The sequence below is a fragment of the Balearica regulorum genome, chromosome 4, assembly GCF_011004875.1.
Source record: "Balearica regulorum gibbericeps isolate bBalReg1 chromosome 4, bBalReg1.pri, whole genome shotgun sequence".
In the NCBI taxonomy this organism is placed as follows: Eukaryota; Metazoa; Chordata; class Aves; order Gruiformes; family Gruidae; genus Balearica; species Balearica regulorum.
In genome coordinates, this window is record NC_046187.1 from 43,177,440 (window position 1) to 43,203,197 (window position 25,758).

Genomic DNA, 25,758 nt, shown 5'->3' on the forward strand with positions numbered 1-25,758 from the left:
TATCAGCTGGTCATGATGCTTGCTGCTCAAAATATGACGATTATTTATACTGTACATAGTATCGAGTTCACTACCGCTCCTGCTAGCCTGGTGATATTCAAGTGGGACGGAATATAACAGACACAGGTTCCAAGACCCTGGATTGTACTTGTTCCACTTAAAAGGTCTGTTTCATTCCAAATTCTGTATTTCTAATTGATTTATTTACCCTATTAATGCACATTTAAAAATAGGCTGTCAAAAGTATTATTGTTAAGAACTACAAATTCATGTACTAAACTAGGTAACTCAGGTAATCAGTTTTTGCTGAAAAACTTCTGCTTCTTAAGTACAATTACTGTTTTGTGCTACTTCATTTTATGTTAGACCACTGTTTTTTTTCTTACAAAACTAGAACCACATCAGTAAATACTTGAAATACACATTAATAAAGAAACAGAGATTTTATACCAACTTTGACAGTCTCTTCTTTTCTTCAGGCTGAATGAAAATATCTAGCCTTATAGCATTGTACAAAAACCTGTACTCAGACTATAAAAATCAAACTCCTAGATATTTTTATAAATAAGGTCTCAGAGCATCTAAAATTAAATTAATTAAAATTTAATTAAAGTTAAATAAATGCAATGGTAAATATACAACACGGAAAATTTCTAAGGCTTATGATACACATTTAATTGTGCTACATCATACTATTTTAAACCTATGACATGACAGGCTTTATTTCTTGGCCAGTTTTAGAGAGGGGAATCTAAATTCCTCAGATTTTTTAAGAATTAATTTGCTTATATACCATAAAGTTATTACTCAGTCATCGGCAGTTACGTACAAATTGTTCCATTAAGGTGAGTAATTGCTGAGTAAATGATGGTGTCACAACATGATACAAACTGAGGTGCTGCAGGACAGAATTAGATTCCTAAGCAAGCTATAACCCTAAAATAAAGCATCGTGGCAGCATAGGAAAGGCTCCTGTTCCAAACTTGTACATTTCCTTTTAAATAAAAGAAATAGTGTCTTTAATTACAGTTTAAAATACTCTACCCATAGTAACCTTTAACTGAAACATCCTTTCTATTCTACCCTGGCTTCTCTTGTTTGATGGTCAGAAAAAAAAAAACAAACCAACAACATTTTAGAATGTTGGCAACTGTCCATCAGAAACAGAGGGTATGATCCAAATGTCGCCACATCCAGATCCTCCTGATTTCAATAGCATAGCAGACATTAAGGACATGATACAAAATCATACTTGTGAAAGGAAAGTGGCAAAATATAGAGCCTCTTATCATCTGGCTCCAGGAGTAATTTATTAGAGTAAGAAACTATAATGTTTTCTGGAAACTACATTCAAATAAACCTATATAAAGGAAGAAAAGACAATGATAAAAGAGAACGTGCTTGGAAACAAATATCAAGATTTTTAACAGACAGGAACTGAACTGTGCTTATCTTGAGAGAAACAGACATTCAGTCTTTTTCTTTGAAAAAAAAATAATCCGCATAAAAGTCAAAACAGTAAGTAGAAAAGGCAATTAAAAAGCAGCTGACATTGTAAACTGTATTAGTCTGTGAAAAAATATATGCATTTTCCTCTAAATTTCATTTATAGACATTTTCTCATCCAGCCAGAATAGGAACTGCTCTCCTCATACCATAGTTAGAAGCAGGAGTGAGTACTTAAAATGCCAAATGAAAATCCCTTTTTATATTTGGCACATTGTTATCTGACACTGAATTGAGGTGTCATGTTTTCCATAAGGATAAATAGGCATTATGTTCTGAGCCACCACTGCCAATTTCCGTTTCAATCATTAATAGAAGCGATATTTTCCTTAGTAACACATCCAGTATTGGAATTTATTACTTCTTCCATATTTCTACTAGTATTATTAAGCCTAACTCAAGCAGTCCACAGAATTCCGCAGCCATCTTAAGTTTTGCAAATTTACCAGGCAGAATAACGAAGAATCATAATTATCTCATGGAAAACACTTTTCTTCTTTACAGTGTTTTACCTGATCCCTTTTTCTTCCCTAACTCCACATTGTGTCATCCAGTAACTGTGCTTTGTCACCTGGAGTTCTCCCACATTTGGTTAATCAACAAAATAGCCTTTCTTTGTAGAGGTGACAATCCAAATAGCAATTACTATAAATAACAGCTGGAGTTAAGAGAAGCGTTCAGAGTTAATTGTCGCCTTACAATACTCTTTCCTGATTCTTAAAACTGCAGTAGATAAATCACTGAAAAGAAATTTCTCAGTTGTTAGGTTGTCTTCTTCAGGTTGAATTTTTCTGTAAAAGGTCAACAAAAATAATAAAAACCTGTGGATGCATGTAATATTTTGTAAGTGATCTTTCAAAAATCCTCATTGATCTGTAAAACTTCTGCTTTTAGAAAGAACATAAAAGTTGAGGAGGAGGGTTATTCTTGTATCAAAGCTTGTCTTCTGTCCTCTCAAAATCTCCCTCCTTAGCTATAAACTACATAAAAATGAAAGAAATTAATAGTTTTGAGAAATTCCATTCACACATGCTCATAAGAAGCTGGCAAAATTACTCTCCTAATAATATTTCTTTTTTAAATCTCTCTAACTCATATGTGCCAGCTTAACTGGAAACTCTCCCAACTGCACAGAATAACCATGTTTATCCTAACCTAAGGCTACTAAAGCTCTGCAGATATTGCCATTACAGCTTGCTGGCAAACCCGTGCTACCAGGCACCCAGTCATGAAAACTGAACAACTGTTCAGATGTTAATGCTCACACGGCATTTTGGAAGAATCAACAATGTGAAATACTGAGACTTGAACACAAAATAGCTGAGAGCAAGCCCACGCAGACTGGAAGAACCAGGGACAGAAGGCTACATATGTTGTAACAGAAATTGGAAAGTAGAAGCATAAGTAAATAAATAAAGGATCTGACAATCAATGTGATGCCATGAAAGAGTGAAAAAAACTGGTATGTAAGTGTTCCAAATTTTCTATTGCACAGCAGTGTGAAGTGATTGCAGCAGTGCAGAATACTGAGAGCTTCCAAATAGAAATGCATCGGCAATATGTAACAAATATACAACGTTATAAAAATATCAAAGCACTTGAAGAGAGCAGTGGCTTAATCTGGACACTCACATTTCCTGCATAGTTTTGACTTTTGGGAATGAAATTTCTCTGCCTCATTTTCTCACTTGTAAAATGGGTTTAAAAGGACCACTCAAGAGGAGTATTCTGAAGATGACTGCATTGTTGTTAACAAAACACTCAGATATTCTGGTGAAAACAATACTGAAACTAATTAGGTATCTAATATTTTTCTTTTAATACACAATTTGGACAACAAACCTAAATAAAATGAAATATTGAATGCCTATTCACTTAATGGCCACAAAAGTAATAGCATGTAAAGTTATAACATTTAAGGTTTTATCACATCACACAGGAAAATGGCACCAAGATACACTGCAGATAAACAATATTACAATTTTTGTTTTGTTTTAAGAACATAGCAATACTGTGACAGACAAAGATCCCCCCAGCTTGACATACTAGCATATTCCCAGCAAATAAAACAAGAACAATGTAATCATTTCTCTGGCATGCCTTCCCCATTTCTGGCAATCAACTATTTTAATTTTAAAACCTTCAAACACTGAAATTTATGGTCTTAAATTCCCTTTTAATGTAGCTTGGTCAGTTATCATTTCTGAAGAACTTAACCAGTATATTCAAGATAGCAATACTGCCATTTATAATGACTATAAAAGTGGTTAATTTCAAACTCCAGCGCTCAAAGTAGCCTGCCCTTTAATGCCTTACTGTGCAGTGGCCAAGTGCAGAAAGAAAGTATTCAGCAGCGGCACCTGTTTATGCTAATTCAAACTGCTTGTGAAATCTAGTGCAACCTACCCACAATCTAAGCGAGTAACTTTTCTAGAAAAAAGTATGTTCTAACTTCTCTGATTAATTACCTAACCACATTAATAAATTCTTCATTTTATTCTGGCAATTTTTCCTCAACGCTTTAGAAGACTGGTGTGCTGAATTTTCAGTAAGACAAGATTCTCAGGAAAAATTACACAATTTAGTCTTTGAAGGCATTTTTTAATATTAAAGACTCTAATACTCTTAGAAATATGATTTCTTTATAGCATATACTGTGTCTTTAGTTCTGGAAAATATACTTACTTCTCATTAAATCTTTTAAAGTAATGTCCTTAAATTAGATTAATATAGGCTGTAGAAGAGAATTATACTCATGGCATAAATTCTGTTACAGTTAGTCTTAACAGTTTTCTTCAGTATTTTGGAGATGCATCTAAATGTCTGAAAGTGAAAATATTTTTTTAAAGATGAGATATGCAATAGAGTATAAGGAATTATTTGTATGACACTTCACCTTCATGTCTTTCTCCACATACGAGATTAGGCTAAAAATAAACAAGAACTTAAGATATTCACCCTGGTTTTGAACTTCTGCCTAAGAACAAATGTAACAAGATAATTTAATGAAATAGGATGCCAGGCAGAGGAATGGGAACTCTCAGGTGCTTTGAAGAATGCATTATTTTTTACAATATAGACAACCCATTAGAAGAAATTTCTAAAGCGATGATCTCAAAACAGAAAGACTTTAAATAAAATCAGTAAGAAGCCACTAGTTCTAGTACTGAGTTTCTGATGTAAGCATACAGTGCTTGAAGAGGACTCAAAAATGCTGAGAAGCCTGAGCTACTAAAAAAGGCAATGTCTAATTCAGAATGAAAAATGACCTGCTTAGTGACCTACTGACCTGTATTTTAATAGGTGTATGGGATGCTAATCCTCAGTATTGAAAATTTTATCTCATTCCTCTGAAGTTACTGAATGCTGTTTATGTCATTTCCTCTTTAATGTATGTTTTTAAGCAATTTTTTCTATTATCTTCTATTCAAAGCATTTGAACTGAATAAATCTAGACATAGAACAACTATTTTAAAATGCATTTGCTCATATATGTTGTTATGCAAAATGTTACCTTAATTTTTTATTGAAGGTAAGGCAAAAAAAGAGAGACATACCAAAAAAACCCCAACTTCTAAAAAGATATTGAATGTTCTTTAAAGTAATATCCTTCATAAGTTGAGGATATTATGCATCTATGCTTAGGCATAAAAAAAACCCCAAAACATATTTATCTGAGCTACAAGAAATTCAGAAATTGGAGTGACTGGAAGACATCAAACAGCTGCTGAGTCCTTTTCCAAACAGGAACTCAAGCCCAGTAGCACAACCTAGACACTACTCTTTCTTTGTAAAATATGAACAGGAGATGTGGCCAAAGTACAGACTTTGTCCTACTGTTCTGGGGGAATGAAGAGAAGAAAAGTGAGAGAACACAAACTTTGGTCTAGAGTAGACCAAGCTCAGTTCAGATCTGAACTGCTTTTTCACTGCACCCTGTTGCTATCCTTAAAAATTCTACCAATTTACTCTATCATATGACAAAGCCATATTCTTAGCACAAAAACCTCAGAGTTGTGCTGCCAACTGAAGCAAACACAACACTGTAAAACAAATAAATTAAAGGCCTACATTTTCTTTTTACAGCTTTTCTTCCTGAAGAACCTGAATGCCACATTTATCCAGAATCTACACAAACAATGCAGCGCGAAGTTATAACTGATACCCAAAGTTATGTTTCATTTTGATTTCTGCCATTCTCATAATTCACGCTAGTCACCCGATGACCCAACTAAAGACTTTAACCTCTTTCAAAATGCAATGACATCTTAAGTGTCATAACAGGGGAAAATCAGAGTAAGTGTCATAAAACATGTTATCCTCCTCCCCTTAGTAGTCATGCTCTGACTTTTGACATTCATTCTACTGAACAGCTATGTAGACAACATTCCTCTTCTCTCATATGACTATGAAACACAACAGTTCATTTAAAAAATTTTAACACACAAATATTTATCTTATACAAGTTTTGTTACATAAATAGTTTCTCTCTGTATTTTGGTGTAGTAATTATTTGTAATTATTTCCATTAGCTTTCAAACCACGCCAGAAAGTACAAATTCATGCCTTTGGGTGGATACAGTAGTAATTTTTTTTCCTCCACTGTATTAAAATCAGTGCTCTGATGCAGTTTAAGTTCTATACAAATCAAGTTCTTCTGGTGCATGAATGATACAACTTTTAATTTGTAACATCATGAAAAGTTTGCTTATTGCTAACTTTTAATTAATTTAAATTGGGTTTATTCAGATGTTTTGTCTTTCCTGTCTGTTGAAACTACTACTCCTATCTTAGAAAATAGTTCTAACATACAGACTTGCATATCTGGATTTGGAGAGGACGGTTTACTGGTCAAGGATTTAAATATCAATCAGCATATCTAGACATAATTGACATTCTCTATATCAGATGTATTTAAAAACATAAAAAGTAACTCAGATATTTAAGCATTTATGAAATTCCAGTTTTCTAACTCTCTCAGTTCTTTGAAAGAATACACAGATATTTTAAAGCTGTATCACTTTGTTACACACCCACTGGATAGCTGCTTCTCACAATGGTGATAGATTCCACTTCAACTACAAGTCTAATATCAAACAATCCCTGCTATCGGCAACATTATCATACAAGCATGCTTGATCTGCTTAACCAGTCCATCTAATCACTGACAGTAAAGTTCTATACAGAAGGGGAGCAGGTATAACTGACCTGCTTACCAGTAAATTCAATCTGAGTTCTATTAAGAAACTGTTTGTCCTACAGTATTTGTTGCAGTCCTCTTCGGATACCTAACACAACCCAATTATTAAGAGTATTACAGAGGAAGATTCCAAAATAAATCACGTGTGTACTTGGAGACATTACTAAAACCAGAAACGTGTCAGACAGCAGGCACACACAGACTGCTGACAGACAAACTCTAGCAAATCTTGCCCCCCGGGGTTTTAAAAAGTTACCACCTCCAGCTGCCCATTCCATTCCTCAGCTAAAGGTTCCTGCCCCTCTTTCTCCCTTCCTGGAAATCAACAGGAAGGAATGTGTATTGGTATCCAGCCACTTCAGTTCAAACTCCGGCAATTTAAACTGTTGATGAGTTTAAACTAACCTTTTGGACTTCACATTGAAAAAATATATTCACCCCACACACACACATTCTGCTACAGAGATAGGAACCTCCTGTTAAAATATAGCAGCAAACTATGAGGGGACGGTAATGTCAAAATGCATATGCAAGCCGCCTCTTAATAAAGCTATTTAGCTGTAATTTTTGATGGCTCGATGTACCGATAAGGCTGCATCAGTGAAACTTTGAAGAGTCTCCTCATTTTGCATCTCTTTCCCTTTGTATAGTTCCTTTCTTGGGTCCAAACAAATATTTTCATCACCGACCACATGTCTATAGAACTTCACACGTTCCTTCTTCAGCAACTAACGCTCTTCCTCAGGTATGTGGTACCACAGCTACTATGCTTTTGATATTTGAACTAGCTTGACAAAACTAACTTTGCTATTTCTCATTTCCCTAGTGGCCAGTGCAACCACCCTATTAATCTAAATTCATATAACTGACCCTGATATTTCTGCAGTTTTTACAGTTAATCTTTTCTTTAATGATCTGCAAAATGTCATATATTCTTATTAAATAGCTGTGTCTAAATCAATCAATCAATCGGTAACATTCAAACCCCAGAACAGCCATGATGTACAGATCTGGTTTTCATCACATATACAGTTAGTACATGAGAAATGAACTTGACAGAAATTTTCTGTTTCAACTGACAGTTTTCAAAAGACCAGATGCGCACCTGTAACTAATGCCTCTCTGCCACTTTGAAACCTAGACAGGCTTCTTCAGCTGTTTGAATTAATAGTACCCGGACTTATTAAACTATTTTGGATCTGTAGTAATTTATTTATGTGTAAGACCTTTAAATTATGCCATCAAGATGAGACGATTGTCAACTATTCTAAAGTGAAAAGTTTGCTCGAAATAATATCTCTGAGTTGTGAATGTTTTCTGTCACCAATTTGAATTCCTTTCAAAATTGTTAATTTTATTCTACATTACAGCCTGTATTCTAATTTTTCTTTAATCGTTTCACTGTTTTGGTTTTTTTCTTCATTATAATCTGTTTCTAAAAACAATTAAATCATCTGTTTTCTTTAAGTTCATACCGACTTCCTTCAAACTTTTGCCAGGTTTTCTTCTAGACTAAGTAAAAGTGGTTTCGTTTGTCTCCTTCCTGCGTAAAGTATATTCTGGTGCCTATGAATGGTATTAATAAAAGGAAATTACAAAGTCAATTTCACGAATTGATAGGGCTGAGAGTTAAAAGATTATTCTGCAAGCATATGTCACTATACGCTGACTCCCATGGCTAGTGTTCATATCAGAAATGTTTTTTCCATCCACTAAAATTGGTACCAGTTAAGTGATATCATCATGACAGAGCTAGCAAAACATTCTTTTCCTCAAGCCGAGGCATGACAGTCTCTGCTTGGTGCTTTTAAGAGAGACATAAAAATACTTTGTGATGAAGAACTTGTAACTGACATAGGGAATGAGGTAAAACTAGAGTGAGGTGGATCAGTAGCACACAGGCTTCTTGCCACAGAATGCAAAGCACAATGAAGTGTGAAAGCTTCAGCTGAATCAGTGATGTATGAGAGGACTTTACCTAACATGGCTTTGCATGCCATGGAATGGGCAACAGCAAATCTGCCAGGAGCCAAAAATGAACTGTGTTGGGCTCCAAAACATACTTAGAGTTGGTTTTGGAGCCAAGAATACTTGGTTCCATCTCCAATGAAGCATTCATATGCCACTCCGATGAAGCATTCTTATGCCGCTAAATGAGACAGTGTTATAAAATATCAAGTTCATACTGAAATCAGGAATTTAAAATTCCCTGAGACTTTCTTGCTGATGGACTAGCAATAAGAATGCAGAGGCAAGTGAAAATATCTTCTTATTCTCCATAATTTGTAGATCCAAAGCAAAAAAATGGAGGTGAGAAGAAAGTTAGAAACAAATATCCTTCGATGCAGTCAAGACAGACTACTTCTCTTAGTCACAGCCTTTCCACACCAGTTGTAAAAACAGCATACCCAAAAGAGGTGCTAACTGAAAGGGGGCTGTTGCAATAGAGGCAAAAATTCCCCAAGTTGCTCATGGCCAATCTGCATCTGCATACCCAGGGCTGCCTAAGAGGCTGTGTATTGCTACTCTCTTAAAGAGTTAATATTTCAATAACTAATAAAACCCAAATTCAATAAAGGATTTAGACATTTCTGGTAAAATTTAGGAAGTACAGACATGGCCCTAGACCAAAAAAAGTTAACTATACAGTCCTCATCTAACTAGCTAGGTGCCAAAGATGCCACAGGTGCCTAAACTTCCACTTGTAAAATTAGTTAGAAACTTAAACCCCAAGAAGGCCAAAGGTGCTACCACTTGGGCTGAAGTTAACACCCCTTCACCTGGAATTCACAAACCATACACCCCAAACTGTTAGCCACTTCAAAGCTCCTATCTATGTGTATCATGTTAGGACCAAACTGATTTCAGTGGCAAAACAAAGAACTCATAGCTATCTTTGTTGATGGTCAATGTCAACACTTGCCATTTTGTTTATAGATGATTAAAGGAATCACTCACTAACTTAAACATCAGAAGAGAAATATCTCAACCAAAGAAAGCAAGCCACTCTCTCTTAGAAGACTAATCATCAGCTGCTGACTGGGATCAATACTGTTGAAGTGCCAACACTATAAAAAAAAGAACACATCATTAATAGATCAAAGAGTGCATAAGAACACAATTCCAAAGTCTGATAATTCTGGGGAAGGACAGAAGAAGGGAGAATTCTACATTTCAGACCTCTTCCCAATCCCACCTCTGCATTTTGCCCAATTAGTTTTTAATGACAAATTATGAAATTTCTTGAAGTAAGAACCAGCCTGAGCACTGCCATGCCTTAGGTGCTCTGCTGGTCTGGGCCCGAGTGCACTGCTCAGGCATACTGAATATCTTACTTCACTGCATCTTGGAAATGGTCTCCCAAACTCTTCTGCCTCCCCAAGATTCTATAAACTTGTTTTCATAATTATAGTATTTGATCCATTCAAACTAACACAACTGATTTAGCTGACAGTGACTCCTGAAATTAATATTATGCCACTATTCTTTACAAAAAGAACAGATTTTATATTTTTCACAGCAAAAACTGGAACTTACCAGCAAACAGCTATTGCAAATAATCCTCTTCCTTTATCCTTCACAACTGCCTTTGTTGTTTCAAAATTTTTCTCCTCTTTTGATTTTGCAAGATTTCAGTCATTAAAAAGCTACTGTTCTGAAACAGTAACAGATCAGACCTTGAATAAACTAGACTATCTGTCTTCCCCTGCATACTGTGCTTTTAAGTGATGTTTTTTTAAGAGTTCTAATAAAATAAATCCAAAACTGCAGGAGCAGCAGCCATATTTATTCATTTGTCTTAAAAATACATGCTAACATTAATTCGGCTCAACCTTTTGATTTTGTTCTTCTTGACTGCTGCTTTGGAAACTTCACTACTTTACTCCTACATTCTTTGCCTTAGTTACTTAAGTTTTTCCCAACAGCAGAGCTGTTTAATATCTAATGAAAAACTCTAAATAGCAACTACAAGTACTTAAAGCAAGATCAAAGACAATTGAGCCTTTTTTTTGTAGATACAAGAAAAGAATAGCGTTCATATTTGGAACTATCTTTTCGATTATAGCAGAGATTTCACAACTTCTGAAATTAGGTTCCCTAGTTTGCAGTAAAAGTTTCCTTGTTGCTTCTAAGTCTTCAAATATTTTGGGGAAAAATACCCAATTTTCAGTAACAGTTATCCAATGTTTCAGTAATGCTACATTCCAGTCCATAAACCAAAAACCTTTACTTCACAACAATTAATGCTTTGAATAGCAAATGAAAACATAAAATAATAACAAACTGACAGAACTGACAAAAACCTTTACACAAGAAACTCTCTCTGTTTCTGGAGCTCTTCTGGAGTATCAGGAAGGCCGAGAATTGCAGATGCAAACCAACAAAGAGTTTATCATCAGTACATTGCTAAAGAGCCTATGCTTTTTGGTCCTGTGACTGATTTCATTATGGCAAATGCACAGACACACAAAAATCAACAGTATAGTGGAACAGAGGTTCCCAACTGCAAGGAATGTCCCCATAGGTACCTTCACATTCTACATTTAATAATAGTGCTAAACAGAGTTGTGCTACAGATACTCAAGCTGGGTGGAAAGACAGAGCATTAGTACGATCTTTTTCTTCTTCTGTTCCCTACCTTTATCTGCAAAGATTTTTCTTCCCTGAATCACAGACCTGACTTTTAGTTACAGGGGAGGAAAAGAAACAGCACCATAAGTATTTCATATACATAAGTATTTCAGAATGTCCCGACAGTCCACACTTTCTTTTCCCTATCCCTTCAGTCCCCACAAGTCCTTCCACCTTTTTAGACCCCCATTTCTGAGTTCCTGTTTCTACTCCCAGTATTTACGGCATTGGAATCTTAGGGCTGGGAAGAGGAAGTTAAATATAACTGAACCACTGCTGACACCTGTTGTCTGCCTGAGAAATCTGTGTTAATCAGGCCTGGTGTACTTAATACAGTGAAATATGGGGCAGGGGAAATTATAGGCTGTCTCTCCCCCCAGTTCTCAGACTCATAATGTTGCAGGTCCAGGGAGCAGGAATGGGTGCCTCACAGGGGCCTAGGAAGAGGAGTTAGAAACCTCACTACATAAACTAAGCTTTGCTAGCACGAATTTGAAGTGAAATTTCAACCAACTCGGAGGAGTAAGGTGAAAGATTGCCTCTTCCTGCGAACAGTGTGGGATCACAAAGCCATCTGGTAAAGAAAAAGGATTGCAATGATATGCCCTGCCACTAAATGAGGTTTCTAGACAAGATGATTTACATACTGAGTGTATATGTAACAAAGTGGAAACGAATAGGAACATCCTATAGGAAACGCGGCAGTGAATGAAAAGGCACAATACCAGTGAAATTAAAGTATAGACATCAAGTAAAAAACCCAAGCCTTCACCTCAAATGCTATTTACATTGTATTACACAAATGCAAAAATCATAGAATCATAGAATGGTTTGGGTTGGAAGGTACCTCAAAGATCATCTAGTTCCAACCTCCCTGCTGTGAGACACCCTCCACTAGACTATATTGCCCAAAGCCCCATCCAACCTGGCCTTGAACACTTCCAGGGAGGGGGCATCCACAACCTCTCTGGGCAACCTGTGCCAGTGCCTCACCACTCTAACAGTAAAGAATTTCTTTCTAACATCTAATCTAAATCGACCCTCCTTCAGCTTGAACCCATTACCCCTTGTCCTGTCACTACACTCCCTGATAAACAGTCCCTCACCATCTTTCTCATCAGCCCCCTTTGGGTACTGGAAGGCTGCTATAAGGTCTCCCCAGAGCCTTCTCTTCTCCAGGCTGAACAACCCCAACTCTCTCAGCCTGTCCTCATAGGCGAGGTGCTCCAGCCCTCTGATCAGCTTCGTGGCCCTCCTCTGGACTCTCTCCAACAGCTCTATGTCTCTCCTGTACTGGGGCCCCCAGAGCTGGACGCAGTACTCCAGGTGGGGTCTCACAAGAGCAGAGTAGAGGGGCAGGATCACCTCCCTCGACCTGCTGGTCACACCTCTTTTGACACAACCCAGGACACAGTTGGCTTTCTGGGCTGCAAGTGCACATTTCTGGGTCATGTTGAGCTTCTCATCCACCAACACCCAGAAGTCCTTCTCCACTCAAATCCACCAGAGCTACAAATACCAACTTCCCTCTGAAGTGAATGCCTTAGAAACACAGCAGGTGGCAAACAATTAATTCACAAAAAATGCTCCAGCATGTAACAACCCTCTTTTTCCCAAAGTTATGAAGGAACTAGGAAAAGACTATATACTGCTAGTATTAACAGTGAGAATATCAAACGGCAACCCCAAGAAGCCCTCCATCGGGGACCGCTCCCAGGGGATAGACGTGCCTGCAGCACACGCTGCCCTGAAGGGCCACAGCTGCGAGTGAGCACCGGGACCGTCCCACCGCCACGCAGGAGACAGACAAGCTGTGGCCGGCACCTGCTCACAAATGGAAAATAAACCACCCACAGCTAAACAGGACGCAACCAAGCAGGTACGTCTTGTCTTCAGCTATTATTTTCTTCTATAAACCAGACCGATGCAGAAACACTGTACAGGCTCTTTTATGAAAGTCAGTCACTTTTGACAGGTGACAGCCAAAGGGCACAACGCATTCATTTCTCCAAACTCCCAAGTTTGGAGAAAGGGTGGGGGTTTCAAAGGGCATCGCGACACAAAACTAACGGCTAGGTGACAAAAGTAGACACGGGGAGCGGCAGAGGAACAGCCGCTAAGCAGGCGGCCTGCCAGCTACAGCCCCGCCGCCACCAGCAACCTCGCCTCGAGACAGCCCCACGCCTGGCGGAAGCCCGAGCGGCGCGACCCCGCCGGTGGCGCAGGCGCGGTGCGGGAGGCGCGTGGCCCCGCCCCGGCTGGGCGGGCTTTTCGGCGAGACCACGCCCTTCCCCGCCGGCCGCGCGCGCGCCCCTTCCTCCGCGGTCCCAGCGAAGGCGCGGTCGTCCCGCTTCTACCCGCGTCCCAGCGCCGCCGGGCCCCCTGGAGCCGCCCCCCCCGCTTCCGAGCAGCGGCTGGAGCCTGGGAGCCTGTGCGGCGCGGCGGCCGGGCCGAGCGGGGAGATGAACACGGTGCTGTCCCGGGCCAACTCGCTCTTCGCCTTCTCTTTGAGCGTGATGGCGGCGCTCACCTTCGGCTGCTTCATCACCACCGCATTCAAGGAGCGCAGCGTGCCCGTCAGCATCGCCGTCTCCCGGGTCACGCTGTGAGTGCGGGCGGGAGAAGGAAGGGGGTGGCGGAGGAGGGCCGAGCCGGGCGGCGGCAGCAGCCCGCCGGGGAGGGGAAGCGTTTGTCAGGGAGCTGCGGCTTTGCCCGGGCTGCCCGCCGAGGAGCCGCTGCGGGACGGGTAACGGCCGGGGCGCGTGGGGGGACGTCAGCGCCCGGCTGCGGGACGGCGCAGACGCGAGCTGAGGTTTCTCGCCGTTGCCGTTCCATCGGCCGGGGCCGCCGAGGTCTCGGCTTCCTGCCCGCTCCCTCGCTGCCCGCCTGGGCCAATGAGACAGCCCCACGACGGCGCTCCGCCGCCTCACGCCCCGGCCGGGCGGGAGCTGAGGCGGCGCCGCCCGCGTTGGGCGTTTCGTTGCCGGTCTGCTCGTTAAACTACTGACCTGCTGCAGCTGCTGCTGGGGGCCGGTGTGTCGCGGCACGCTTGCTTGCTTACAAACACCAGTCGCGTTCCCTGTAACGGGGTGGTGACTTAAGGGGAGTCGAACGAGCTGCTTTTGGCGGTTGTGCGGGAGCAGAGACCTAAATGAACGTACGGCTTATCTCCCTAGCACGGTTTTTTAAATTATTAGTTCCCTTAGATTTTTCCACTGGTAACATATTTTCTTTTTCACAAGCTCTGTGACAGTAGACTGACTGGGATAGCTTATCTTCCTGTGAAATGCACCAGGTGTAGAATATGTAATACCACATCAAAAGCGTGTTGCCAACATGACACAATGTGCTGATGCAAACTTGTGCCAGGGGAACCTTTTTTACTCTTTTTTTTTTTTTTTTTTTTGAAAAGGAAACTTTGTCACAGGAAACTTCCATCAACTTAAGTATGTATGATGTGGAGGGCTGTAGTTGCACAAGCAGTTGAGCAGCTGTTATTGCCACCGAAAAATGGAGGACTTTGCCCCTGCTTCTAGCAACGTGGTCCTTTACCAGAGCTGCACAAGGGAATGGGGCTAACAGGATACTTTACTGAGCTGCTTTAACTCAACTAATGAGTTTGTTGGGTTTGGGTTTGGTGAGGTTAGTGAGCTAAAGCAGCTCGTGGAGCTTTGGAGCCACCCTAGGGTAAAGTGGCAGTGGATGGCTAGCAGCAGGATTTGAAAGGGAAGATGAATGCAAATGAAGAGTGGGAAACTGCAGTCTCCTTTTGGATTGGTTTAATACCTCAGGAGAACAAACCTCCTATTTATGCTAGATTGAAGATTGCAAACAGCATAAAACTGGTATAAAAGCAGATTTTTTTGAGTGCTTTGGTGAACTTGACATAGGTGAGGTAGCATGCTAATGCCTAATCTGGATAAGATTTATATTGCCATTCCCTTCTGTGATGCACAGATGTGATATTAATGAGGGGTGTTACGCCTTCGTTGCTTTTCTTGGACTTTTCTTAGAAGTTCTGCAGACCCCAGACTTAAGGCCCATTACTGCGCTAGATTGACAGTTACTCAGAAATGAAGTGCGTAATAAGAGTTATTACTTAAAGATGTTGCTTTTTGCAAAGGGATGGAAATTCATAGCAAATCTTAAATTGGGAAGTTTTGGTGGTGTTTTTCTTAACATCTGGCTCTAAAAGTGTTTTTTCTGCTGGTAAACTTTTTTCTTTGAGATTACTAAACTTCATTTTAATGAAATTATATTTTAATGGAATAATTTTCAAACTGGAATAAATGTAACTAGTAAGTTCACGATTCCTACAGTTTTTGTTACATGAGGAATTAAGGTTCATAGCTGATTGCCAACCTGCTTATGGTATTCCGCTTTGTAGAGGGTAAGTTTGGTAGATTGATAAGCTTTGTGAGTATATATGAAAATATCTGCTGTGTGTTTGTTATTTTCCGGTTTCTTTCTAATGTGGTTTAGTGTGGCAATGTCAGATATTTCTCCAAATGTGGATTTGTAATAAAGTCTTTTAAAAGATATGATTTTCCATCATGTAGAAGAAAATAAGCATTTTCTTTATACTGCTACTTAAATACATTCCAGGGAGAAATCTTTTTAACTTGTGTGAGCTACAAACATAAACTGTGTTTTGTCAGAATGGTTGGAGTGTCTTGTATGAGACTGAGCACTAGAGACTTTTTTTATGGAAAGCTGAGAAATAATATTGAAAATGATTGCCAGCAGACAGCTATGCTGCTGGTGATCCAAGCAGCTTTATACGTTTGGGGATGGCTCACACACACTTTACTGAAATGAAATGTAGTGCGGTTCAGGTACAGATAGATACAGATTTTTGCTAGCAGGAAAAAGTCTATAGGCTATTTGTATAACTTAGACTACTGTGGTGGCAAGGCCTGTCATTCAAAACTGGGGCTGCATAATTTCTGGAAGGCAGGTTTTATATTGTAATGTTGATTGTATTTTAGCCAAAAGTATTTAAAAGAAACTACAGAAAATGGATGAGGAAAATATGTAATAAGAATAATAATTTATATAACACATGAAAGAGAAATAATGAGAAAGGATAATCTTGTGTTTTGTTTTGTCTTAGAAAAAATGTAGAAGATTTCACTGGACCTAGAGAAAGAAGTGATCTGGGATTCGTCACATTTGACATTACTGCAGATATCCTTAATGGAAAAAATTGGTTTGCCAACACTTTGAAATAAGAACATCTTGACATCTATTCTTGTTACTTTATAATCTTCAGGTGTTCAGGACTTGAGGAAAGCTGGCAATTTGTCTTTAAAATTTAAAGCACTGAAAAGTAGTATTTTACATAGCTAGGGCAGTTAAATAGAACTTGGAATAGCTGTTCATTCTCTAGTAGATGACACAGGGCAAGTTGTTTCCTCTTCTTTTAATGCCTGTTTTTAAAATCAGGCTCTATAGTGAAGTGCGCTGTATCTAATAATGGAAAGTGCTGTTTAACATCTGGACAGTATCGTTAAGTGAAGCTTGTGTTGGTGGTTTGAGGTGTGAATTAATTATAGGATTTATGTAACATACTGTTTTGACTGTCGTACTGAATCTAGAAACTGATGCAAGTTTAAGTTCTGGCCACATCATAGTTACATACAAGTACCTGTCTTCCTTTAAAAATAAAAAGATGTTAAGCTATCAAATCTTTAACATTGAATTCTGTGAAATTCATTGGGAAGTATACGAGGTACTACAAAATTTATCACATTACTTTTTAGGCTCTTTCTCATTGCTGTTACCTTTTTGTAACTTTTTTGTATTTCTCTGCTTCCCTGTTTGTGTTTTATTGGGGAAGGAGAGTTGTGTAGGGGTGGTTTTTGTTTTATTTTGTTTTGGACAGGTTTTTTTGACAGCAGCATGGTCTTGATATGAAAAAAAAAAATCAGTGCTTTTCTGCAGAGTTGATACCAAATATACGGCAACATGCTTTACCTCAGGTGATTACACTAAGCCTTGCTTTGCAGCTGGGCTGAAATTCCTGGAATTTTTCCTTGTCTGCTGTTTTTTGTCACTGTGTTAAGCAAGACAGTGCTTACCTCTGTGTTTCCCTTTCCCTGTTTTGAAGAGTACTACATTGTGTAAGCAAACCAAACAAAATACAAATCTTGAATGCTTGTGAACACTGAATAAACAGGTTAATCAGATTTTTGCAGGTGTGTGTTGCACAGGAATAAGGGATTTTTTTTTTTTTTATTGGCTGGAAGCAGGAGAGCTGAATTCCTAAGTCTTGAGTTTTACTTCTGAAATGCTTATACATATTAAAACGAGAGACTAAAATTCTAAAGCAGATGAATTGTATGTAGTGTCTATAGGGGAAAGCAGAGCAAGGCAGTTCAGGACCTCTAAAAGAAATGTTCATATACAAGGATTAGTCTGTAGTATGTGGACATAAAGAGTCCATGTTTTAATAACTTTTAATAGTAGCAATAGTTTTAAGTCAGTTTTTATAAAAACTTTTAGCTTTTCATGCCTGGCACAAATAAACCTTGCAGTGTGTAGAGTTGCAAAATACAACTTTCTGGTAGGTGGGGTTTTTTTTGGAAGAAATTTGTAAAGAGATACTGGTACATGGGCTCTCTTGACTAATGTAAACAAGTTGTTAGTCTCAAGAAGAATTAAATAAAATGACAGTTAGAAAAAGAAAATAGAGAAAGGAAAGGGGAGGAGACAGTTTTCACAAACTCTTTTTTATCTTACTTCATTCATGGCTAACTTTAGCAAGTAATAAGAAATCCCACAAAGGAGATCTTCAGAATCTTGTTTGTTGTTTTGAGTTAAATGATGAAAAATATTCAAGTAAAATAGCTCCAGCTATTCTTGCAACAACAATAGTTAATTACTTAATTCTTTCCCTACTTGACTTTTGAAATAGAGGCTGAAAAGCATGTTTCAGTCTTGGGATGAGTGGAACAAGGTAGAACAGATTTTGAGGCTGGTTGGGGAATCTGTATCACTTATTTTTTGAGATAGTGGCAAATAGAATAAAAAAGAGGACAGTGAAATAAAAGGTTACAGCTAATCTTTATTGTCAGTTAAAAGGTCTTTTCCTTAGCAGTCACACATGGTGCATTTTATTGCTAAATAAACCACAAGTATTTAGAATATCAGCTTTATACTGGCAGTCTCAGATGGCAGTCATCAGTTCTTTACTGTTGATCAAAAGCTAAGCAGCATTTTGTTTCAGTCTAATAATCTGACTTTCTTTGTAGTAAATAGGTAATTAAATCTGCTAATTCCTGGTGTCCCTTCCAATATGAAATACTTCCCATTTACTCACTTCTCTAATGTGGGTATTACAGGCTCTTTGAACTCTCTGCACTCTGCCAATTTCATATTTATGTATTGTTTAATGCTATTGTATCTTGATCCACAGTTGGATACCAGGGTTCTTTGTTAGTATAAATAATCACTTTGAAGGTATTTACTGAAGAATTCTGTCTTGCCTTTTATGTTTAAGGTTTTATAGTAGATTGTCTAGCAGCAGATTATGGTTACTAGCTTGCATTGTCAAATATAGAACTCTTAAATCATTGAAGGAAATAGCTGTTAGATTTCATAAATAAGTTTTAAAAAAAAAACCTGTTGCTTTAATATGATTAAAATCTATGTTAGAACTCCTGGAAGTGCTCTCATTTATAAATAAGTTGAGGTATGTTGAAATGTAAGAACTCACTATAGTTATCATAGTCTATTTAGATCTAGTAAAAAAAATGCAAGGTTATGTAAGTACAATATGGTATTTTTCTTAACTTGCATACATCTGCAGAGTATATTTGACTGGAATGTTAAACAATTGTTTCTATATTTGTCTGCAGAATATTCAACGAAAAACAATGTAAGTATCAAAAAGAAAGTTGAAGCAATTACCCATTTTGTATTGCAGCTATTTTTAACATTCTGAAGTTCTGCTGGGAAGAGTTAAGGCAGTAGCATTTCCTACTAGCTCAGACTGTTTTTAATGGCCTTCATGATTGTTATTTTCTTGACAGTTTAAGTGTAGGGTGGGAAGTTCACCCTGATGAAACCTAACTTAATATGTGCCCAGCAGAGTGGAAGAAAAGTAACACATGCATTGTTTGCTTACAGTAGTGGACTGTAAATTATTTTTTTCACCTCTTTGTCTGTCTTACTTTTCCCTAATGTTCTGCAGTTGACTGCTGTTAGAAACAAGATATAGTGGCCTTTTGTCTGGCTAGGTATGGTGGGTCTTTTGTTCATAGATCACAGAAGTATTTGCCACAGTACCGGTTACTGTAGCCCCGTAATACATTTATGTTCCCATGTCGTACTTCGCAAAATAATTCCATTGCTGCGTTTTTTTTAAATTGGTTGCTATTGATATTTCACTTTGAATAACTGAAGGCTTTTTTCACTGATCTGATACAAGCTGTGTGTAACAGCCTATGGAAATAAAATGTTTTAATGGAACACCATGCTGCTGTGGTGCCACTGAATTCTAGTTTAAGCTACTGTGGTCACATTGCAAGGATATAGTGAAGTCTTGGGGTTCTCTCTTATTAACTTGCTGCACAAAACTATCTCCCTACTTTTCTTTTTTTCTTTTAAAGTACCTTAGTTATTTTGTACATGCTGGTGGATATTGTGTTTGTACTAAAATAGTTTTTAGGGTTCTTTATTAGGGTCTGGGACTTCATTGTCTTGTTTCATCTTTTACATTTTTTTCATATAAATCACTAGTTCTCACAAATATTGAGAATTTTTTCCTAAATTGTTCTAAAAGGTACTAAACAATACTGCTTAGCACCTAACTACTTAAAGAACAGTATAAAGCTTCAAATATTTATGAATTTGGGATCTGTCTTTTGAATAGTTCATACAATTCTTGGGGTTACACTTGCAATTCAAGTAGAGATTTTTTTACCATTAAAGTTGGAGAAATGTTAAATACCTAGGCAGTGTCACGAGAGCTCAATTTAAGTCCTTTATTTGTAATAAAGTCTAAATACCGCTTTAAAAGCGACTTACCTTTGCAATTCAAAAGGAAAACCCATCATACTTTGTAAGTCTTTGCAAGCTTATGACTTTTAAATGGCTTTCTCATGTTTGAGCTGTTGTTTGTTGCTTCCATTTATTCTGTGCCACACTTAAGTGTGTAGTAGCGCTGATTCCCCCTCCTCACCCCAGTAAAGCATTATTTTGTTAAATTAGTCTTGGATTGCAAGCATGTATTTAAACTTCAGGGGTTTTAGATGAATAATGCTATGAAATGCCAGTGACTGAATGTGATCTTGTAAGGTACCTAGCTGACTTAATTACAATTGTATTTTTAGGCTCTAAACCAGGTGGTCCTTTGGGACAAGATCATGTTGAGAGGAGAAAATCCAAGGCTGTTCTTAAAAGACATGAAGTCAAAGTACTTTTTCTTCGATGATGGAAATGGTCTCAAGTAAGTAAATCCTATTACTATTATTATACATGGTATCTTGATTTACTTGCATACTTTGCATTTTATATGTAGTTTTATTGCTGTGGTAAGGTACCTACATTCTTTCTGATATTCTGTCAGTCTATTGCATCTTTGTAGTTTGAGTGTTAGAAGATGACCTTGGGATACAAGATACCCTGTTTCTTCTATAGCCTAGAAGATGCACTGCTATTATGAGCAATAGGCTTCTGGGATTCTACTTCCAGTATTCTTGTCTGTGTAGAATTGGTTCTGTGATGTGTTCAACTCCAAAGGAGTTAGGCAACAGTAAAAAAAAAAAATCTTACCTGGAGAATAGGTAATACTTCATGAAATAACTACATAAAAGCCCACTGTTTCTGGATCAGGAAAACAATGTGTAACCTAATTTATTTAATATTAGCATTTGTTAATTAAATCAGTTAACTTGAGTATTTGTGCTGATAATCTTTGTTGCTTTTGCAGGGGAAACAGGAACGTCACTTTGACTCTCTCCTGGAATGTTGTACCAAATGCTGGCATTCTACCTCTTGTAACAGGATCAGGACATGTGTCTGTACCTTTCCCAGATACCTATGAAACAACAAAAAGTTATTAAATTATAATACTGAATCCTAAGCAAGATATTTTTATACTTGTATATTGTGAATAAATTTTATTGCGGTTACTTCTCACATCCCCTGCAACCCTTCAGTGAAAGGTACTTATTTTCCTCAGGTCTAACAATATAGGAAAAGGAAATGAAAGTTCAAGGTTTTTTAAATAAAACATTGAAGCTGAATCTGAAGGGAAAGCTAAATTGCAGACTAATGGTTTTGGGGGGAAAACTGAGGAATTTTTTTTTTTTTTTTTTTTCTCCTGGCCATCTGGGTATAGATCTCCTTTTCTTTTAAATAAACATTTTTAAACCAGAAAATAGTCTTACTGTTTGGTTTTGTTGGGGTTTTTTTGGGTGGTGGTATTTTGGTGGGTTTTGGTTTCTTTTTTTGAGGTATTGTGATAGTCATTTAATCTGTGTAGAATTGAAATACACTTTCTGAATTTAGTTTCTGTGAGTGCCTGAAGGAAACGGCTATTCTGTTTTACTGCGTTTTGCTAAATGCATGCTGAGCGTGTTACAGTATTGTAAGCTTGCTCCTTTCTAGGCCTGCAAACAGCTACTTTGAAAACTGACAGTTCACTATCTGTCGTTCAGCCTGTAGATCATGTTTTGAGTGCCATTGATGTAGCCCACATGCAATTCTGTATTATAAAACATTTTAATAACTGCTTATAATGCAGTTCACTGGAAGAATTAAAAACAAAAAATCTTTTTGATGTCTTAAGCACAAGTCAGTAAGAAAAGGAAAAGCTTTAAGAAAGACTGTCTACAGAGCAACTGCTTGATTTTTATTAGGATCTGCTTAGCAGGAAGAATGAACTTGCTTGTTCCAGAGGGGGCTGGGACAACTAATATTACAGGGGCCCTTCCATAGCAAGAAAGGGGACAGATGTTATCCAAAACAGTCTGGGAAAGCATTTAAGAAATAGACAAATTCCCATGGGAAGATAGAGAAATTTAGACAGATCTACCAGCTTGAATATGAGTCTACCTGCAAGTCTTCCCAATTTGCATCAGCCAGGAAAGGCAGCAAGCAGTGAGCAGCAGTTTCAGTCACACCTCTGCTCAGGAGTGGCCTGTGCGGCTGCACATCCTGCTCCTTGGGTCCTCCTGCACTCAGCTGCAGCCATAAATACTTGTCATAGCTGGGGGGACAGAAAGAAGAAATGGTGTCAGGATGCCTCTTGGTGAGAACGACAGTTTATACTGATTGGTGCTTCCTGCCCATTGTGTATCCAGAAAGAAGAGCACTTGCCACTATCGCCTTCCTTACGTAGTTCTTAATGTACATATATCCAAACAAAGTACGGTAGAAGTGAATTTATTGCCAGATGTTGAACGTTCAGAAGATGCTGAGGACTTTCGCAAAGAGCAAGCAGAGTCTGTTATTAAAACTAAGCTTTTTAATACTGTAAACCAGGAAAAAAAATTAGGAAAAATTATGAGAATTGCAGTGTGACAAACCTTTCAAAAGAAGAGACGCAAAAGATTGGAGCAGGGTCTCCCCCTTTATTGTGATTTCACCTAAGAGCAGGTGGATTTTGAGGAAGCCAACTTGCTTTTAAAAAGGGATCTTTAATATTTGTGAATTATCCCTAAGTGACTATTTAGTACATTCTCTGTGTCGGTGTATCAATCAAAGAGATGTTGAAAAAAATTTCCAAAAAGTGCTTTGACTTTTTACAAACAATTTTTTTAAGTGTGAAAACTAAAAAAAAAATATTTTCACAGGAATATTTTAGGACAATTTTTCATTTGTATCCAACATATTTACATGAATTCCAGTTCTCTCAACTTGTGCTGTTTTCCACAGATTAGCATAATCAGCACGTTGAAATATATCCTATTTTTTTTTTTGTGCTTTGATATCAAATGTATATATTGCTCTAAAAACTGTTTTAGAGAACTTAATATTGTTATATAGAAGGAAAACAAATTTAGAGATAATTGGGCAGAGTTGTGGAGTTGTTTTGTTAATTGCCAAGTTAAGTGGTTGGTTTATTCATAAATTATATTCCTGAAATGTTTACTGAAACTTAGTCCTTGTGGCTTGGCATTCAACCACTTCCCTGTGTTCCTTTGGCAGTACTCAAATATAAAGGGCTGTCTATGAAAGAGATGCTTTAACTACAAAGACAAGGATTTACTGTCAAAAAAAAAAAAAAAATCAGAGATGAATCTACCTTCTTTCATCTGAAATGGTACATTCCTCCCAGCAGGTGGTAGCAGAATTTTAAGACACTAAAATTGTAGTTTCAAATGTGAAGCTTGAAGCTTTTCTAGCCTTTCCCAGTGAAGAGAAATAATGTTCGAGGTAAGCATTTTAGAGGGATGACGAAGAAAGTGTCACTGAGTTTGTGTTCAAGTTCTTAGAGAGAAGAACTGGGTTTTATCTTGAGGGAAAGGCCGGCAGAGATGAGCACTTAAATCATAGAATCATAGAATGGTTTGGGTTGGAAAATGGTACGGTACGAGCTTGTCCTTCGCTTCTCGGCCACCAAGCGGGACAGGATGCTCTCTGTTCTCTTCTTGGTTCAGGGAGCAAGAGGGCAAATTCCTCGGCTGGTCTCTAAAGCCTTTCAAAAAGGAAAATGACTACTGTATTTTGCTGTGGCAACTCTCAAACCATTTATAAAAAGAATGCTCTTTTCTGGAAACGCATGGCAGTGCTCCCTCTTGTCTCTTCTGATACATCTTAGAAATATTATTGCTGGCAGATGATTCTTCTCTTAGGTGTGTTACCAACTAAATGATGTTTTATGTAGTGATGTGTACAAAAGGTGTGTTCCCTAGCAACTGACGTAATGGGAAAAGGCTTGAAATCCTGTCATAGGAAATTTGAACTAAAACCACTTCTGATGCATTTCAGACAGCAATTTGATGAGGTTCTGGAGTCAGGAGTTCTTGTCTAAGAACTGTAAAATGCAAACTCTGAAAGTGGCCTGGGTTTCCATTTACTGTTGAGAGCATGCAGCATGGCACAGAAAGCCCTGTGCAGGAAAGGAAAATAACTTGAAAATCTGTATTTAAAGTTCCGCTCCCCTGTGCATACACTCTTATTTATGGATTGGCGCTATGGGTAGTAAAGATAGACATTGAGAAAATGAATGAATTCTAACTTTTGGTTGTTTATTCTTTCAGTAAGTTTCTTCTGAACAATGAAATTAAAGCAGCTATTATATTGCTTAACAGCCAGATTCAAGTGGAGTTCTGGCATTATTTTGGGATTACAAATGTTGAAAATTTTATGCTTCTGAAAATTATTTCAAGAGAGGTTTTGCAGGAACAGTTCTGTAAAATGAAAAGTATTTAGATGGAAAATTCAAGTATTGGAGGAGCAATCTTACTCCAAATTTCTGTCAGAAAATACATGCAAAATAACTATGTAAATCTTTGGTATTTAAGGAATGTTCTTCTGGTTCACTTGGCTTCTTTATTTTGGAAGAAAATTGATATTTTCTCCATTAAAAACAGTTTAAAACTTTTAAAAACATTTAAAACTCTTCACAAAAACAATCAATCAAACAGGTATATGCTCTTTAGCAGGAAGCATCCTGTTCTAAGCACACAGGTGAACACTCATATTACAGTAGTCACATCAGGCATATTTTAATTAAGAAAAAAAAAATCCAAAACTTGAACAAGCCAAACTACTGCTGGATCTTTTTCTGGTGCCCTCCACCGTTTCCCTGTGACCATTTTTGTGAATCTGCACTTTCTTCGAGAGGTGACGCACGGGTAAAGATAAAGTAGACATTGTATTGTTAAAGTTTCTTTTTCCCTTAATAATGTGTCACTGTAATAATTCATTTTATGCAAGTTGTTATTTAGTTTATCCACTAATAATTGTTCTTAATTAGCAATTCTTAATTTACTTTTGTTTCAGGTGGAAAGATAGTCAGAATTTTCTCTCTCTCTCTTTTCTGTTTACTCCAAACTCCAACAGAGTTGCATTTATGATTTCTTTTTCCGAACGTTAATAATCTGATAGTGAAATTCTAAACCCTCTATGCATAAGCTATTGAGAAAACAAAACAAACAAAAAACCCCCTCTGAATCGATATAGTTACATTATCCAGACTTACAAGTTATTGATTCAAAATAAAAATGAGAGAGCCAAATATATATTTAGGAGAATATTTCAAAACTCAGATGTGGTGAAAAGTGCTACCTGACCTCGGACCCTTTCCCTCCCCCAGCTGGGTGCTAACAATGCACATCCAAGTCACCTGGCACTACCCTCTGCTTTCCAGCTGGATCCCCTTATGCTCTTAGCGCTGCTCTGGGCCACACCTTCTGAAGAACCATAAAACTGGCAGAAATGGATTACAGAGAATATATACATTTCCA

General features: G+C 37.9%; 2 protein-coding genes and 1 long non-coding RNA gene across 13 annotated transcripts in view; 2 read left to right on the forward strand and 1 right to left on the reverse strand.

Moving 5' to 3' along the window:
- Nucleotides 1-14,008, reverse strand: part of ASB5 (ankyrin repeat and SOCS box containing 5) — a 42,258-nt gene extending 28,250 nt beyond the window's left edge. For 2 of the 10 annotated variants that reach the window (XM_075751914.1, XM_075751920.1), the window contains exons 1-2: nt 13,869-13,991; nt 4,192-4,329 (exon numbers count right to left, since the gene is read on the reverse strand). The gene's annotated coding sequence lies outside the window, so the exon portion shown is untranslated. Of the gene's footprint in view, nt 1-3,138; nt 3,287-4,191; nt 4,330-9,664; nt 9,775-10,243; nt 10,378-13,868 lie in introns of those variants that run through there. The other 8 variants (XM_075751919.1, XM_075751916.1, XM_075751915.1 and 5 more) reach the window with 6 other exon arrangements.
- LOC142601744 (uncharacterized) lies at nt 12-13,061 on the forward strand. 2 transcript variants are annotated; one of them, XR_012835332.1, is made up of 3 exons: nt 12-164; nt 7,357-7,455; nt 12,958-13,061. It is a non-coding gene; the product is annotated as an uncharacterized LOC142601744 (long non-coding RNA). The 2 variants fall into 2 exon arrangements; XR_012835333.1 differs by lacking the exon at nt 12,958-13,061 and adding an exon at nt 7,789-7,907.
- SPCS3 (signal peptidase complex subunit 3) lies at nt 13,620-21,723 on the forward strand. The gene is made up of 5 exons (XM_075751923.1): nt 13,620-13,943; nt 16,452-16,525; nt 19,141-19,217; nt 20,674-20,789; nt 21,273-21,723. The coding sequence occupies exons 1-5, from the start codon at nt 13,801-13,803 to the stop codon at nt 21,403-21,405; spliced, it is 543 nt and encodes a 180-aa protein (XP_075608038.1). The 5' UTR covers nt 13,620-13,800; the 3' UTR covers nt 21,406-21,723.
- Nucleotides 21,724-25,758: the final 4,035 nt, after the last annotated feature.